Below are 2,500 nucleotides of genomic sequence, written 5' to 3'. Positions count from 1 at the left end.
CAGCAGCAGCAGCAGCAACAGCAGCAGCAGCAAAGCCTTCTGCTGCAGCTGTTGCTGCAGGCCCTCAGGACAAGCAGCAAGAATTGTTGCAGCAGTTTGCGCGTCGCGTAGTTTGGCTGCTGCAGCTGCTGGACCGTGCAGACGGCAGCAGCAGCAGCAGCAGCAGCAGCAGCAGCAGGAGCTTGGAGCAGCTGCAACAGCAGGTGCAGCAGCACCTGCCTTCTCTGCTGCAGCAGCAGCAGCAAAATGTGGTGAGTCTGCTGGAGTACTGTGCTGCCTTTTGCTTCTGCTTTTCTCAGTCTTCTTTGGGTGCTCCTCTTGCTGCTGCAGCAAATGCAGCAGCAAATGCAGCAGAAGCAGCAGAAGCAGCAGCAGCAGCGGAGGCACAGACAGAGCTTCCAGGGCTGCTGCAGCAGCAAGCTGCGAAGGAAGTGCTGCGCAGATTTAAGAAGGCAGCAGCAGCAGCAACAGCTGCACTGCCGGCTCCCGCTGCTGCAGCAGCAGCAGCAGCAGCAAAAGACCTCCTTCAGAGCCTTCGAATTGGCTTTGGGTTCACTGAGCAGCAGCAGCAGCACCTGCTGCTTTTCAATGTGCTGGATTGCTGGCAGCAGCAGCAGAAACGGCAGCAGCAGCAAAGTCAGCAGCAGCAGCAGCAGCAAAGGGATGGAGGAGAAGCACCTGCGGTGTACATACAGCGCAACTGCATTTACAGACTACCAATCTCAGACAGTCTTTACTTCTCTATTGCAAAGCAGCAGCGCAGCAGCAGCAAAAGCAGCAGCAGGAACAGCAACCCCAAATGCAGCAGCAGCAGCAGCAGCAGCAGCAGCAGCCCAGCTGTTGATACAGCCAAGCTGGTTTGCTGCAACACTGCAGGAGAGATATTTGTGCTGCAGGTTTCTGTATGCCGCTTCAACAGTCACAAAGAGAAACAGCTGTACGTACACCGCAGCGCTGCAGCAGCAGCAACAACAGCAGCAGCAGCAGCGACAGGCAAACAGCCGCAGCAGCAGCAGCAGCAGCAGCAGCAGCAGCAGCAACCTGGAGATGAACTTGCAAAGGCAAATATCTGGTTTCCGCAGCTTCCTAGCCTGGACCTAAGCGGCGTAAAAGCAGCAGCACCTGAAGCAGCAGCAGGCGAAGCAGCAGCAGCAGCAGCGGCAGCAGCAGCAGCAGCAGCAGAAGCAAGCGAAGGAGCAGAAACCAATGGCAAGGAGAAGACAGGTGCAGCGGGGGCTGGCTGCAGCAGCAGCTGCTGCTGCAGCAGCTGCTGCAGCAGCTACAGCGTGGAGTTGGAGATGAGTTTCGTCGCTCCGCGGTGCAGCAGCAGCAGCAGCAACCTGTCTATACACTCTAGCGGCTGCTATTTGCTGCTGGCTTCGCGAGACCCTTATGTTGCTCTCTACCCAATCAGCAAAGACACCCCAGCTAACAGCAGCAGCAGCAGCAGCAGCAGCAGCAAGCGGTGCAAGATGGCGCCTTTATTGGGGTTAGCGCTGCCGCCTGTTGCTGCGTCACCGCAGCAGCAGCAGCAGCACCCAGCCGCAGCAGCAGCAGCAGCAGCAGCAGCAGCAGATCTGCCGCAGCCGCTGCTGCTGTCTGCTGCACCGCTGCTGCCCTGTGCCCCCCTACCCACTTCTGTCTCCCCATATCTTCTGACGCCTCCGGTGCCTGCTGCTCAGGTGTCTCTGCAGCGCAGCTTCCAGCAGCAGCAGCTGCAGCTGCAGCAGCAAACAGCAGCAGCAACAGCAGCAGCAGCAGCAGCAGCACGCACTGCAGTACCAGCTGCCTGGGACACCTCCGTTGAATTCGCTGATTGGATTTCAGATGCAGAAGAAAAAGCAGAAGATTAAACCCGCAGCAGCAGCAGCAGCAGCAGGAGAAGCGGAAGCAGTAGCAGGAGCAGCAACAGTAGCAGCTGCTGCTGTTGTTGCTGCTGCTGCAGCAACAGGGCAACATTATCACGAGCAACAATCAACGCTGCAGCAACTGCGACAGCAGCAGCAGCAGCAGTAGGGACACCAGCAGCAACTGAAAAGCAGCAGCAGCAGCAGCAGCGGTATCAGCAACCCCTTCTGCTGCTCCCGCTGTTTTTGCTGCTGCAGCGGGTGCGTAGCTACTAAGCCCCGCAGCAGTTGCAGCAGCAGCTGCTCGTACAAATCATTATAAAGGGCTTAGCCTTGTGTTTGCTTCGCTTGCTGCACCTGCTGCAGCTGCTGCAGCTGCTGCTGTTGGCTTCGCCCGCTGCCAGCAGCAGCAGCAGAAGCAAACAGATTTGAATAAATAATTTAAAACTGTATTTTATAACAATGTTTATTTCGATATACATCAGAATAAATATATACAAGCAAATCTACATACATACATATACATATATATCTATATTTGTTTGCATATATATATATATATATGCATATATATATATTTATATATATATATATATATACATATAAGTACATATATATATATATATATATATATATATATATATATATATATA

The 2,500-nt window shown here is 53.9% G+C and overlaps 1 protein-coding gene across 1 annotated transcript in view; it reads left to right on the top strand.

Moving 5' to 3' along the window:
* Positions 1 to 1,853, top strand: part of EAH_00015490 (hypothetical protein, conserved) — a gene marked incomplete at both ends in the record, with an annotated part of 4,545 nt that extends 2,692 nt beyond the window's left edge. Inside the window, one exon of the mRNA XM_013391132.1 lies at positions 1 to 1,853. This exon is cut by the window's left edge and continues 2,692 nt beyond it. Within this exon, the coding sequence (XP_013246586.1) occupies positions 1 to 1,853 (1,853 nt within the window).
* Between the last annotated feature and the right edge of the window lie 647 nt (positions 1,854 to 2,500).

This window comes from Eimeria acervulina, genomic scaffold (assembly GCF_000499425.1).
Source record: "Eimeria acervulina Houghton genomic scaffold, Eah_scaff94, whole genome shotgun sequence".
In the NCBI taxonomy this organism is placed as follows: domain Eukaryota; phylum Apicomplexa; class Conoidasida; order Eucoccidiorida; family Eimeriidae; genus Eimeria; species Eimeria acervulina.
The sequence above is the reverse complement of the archived record's forward strand: the minus strand, read 5'-3'. Positions and strand labels throughout refer to the sequence as shown.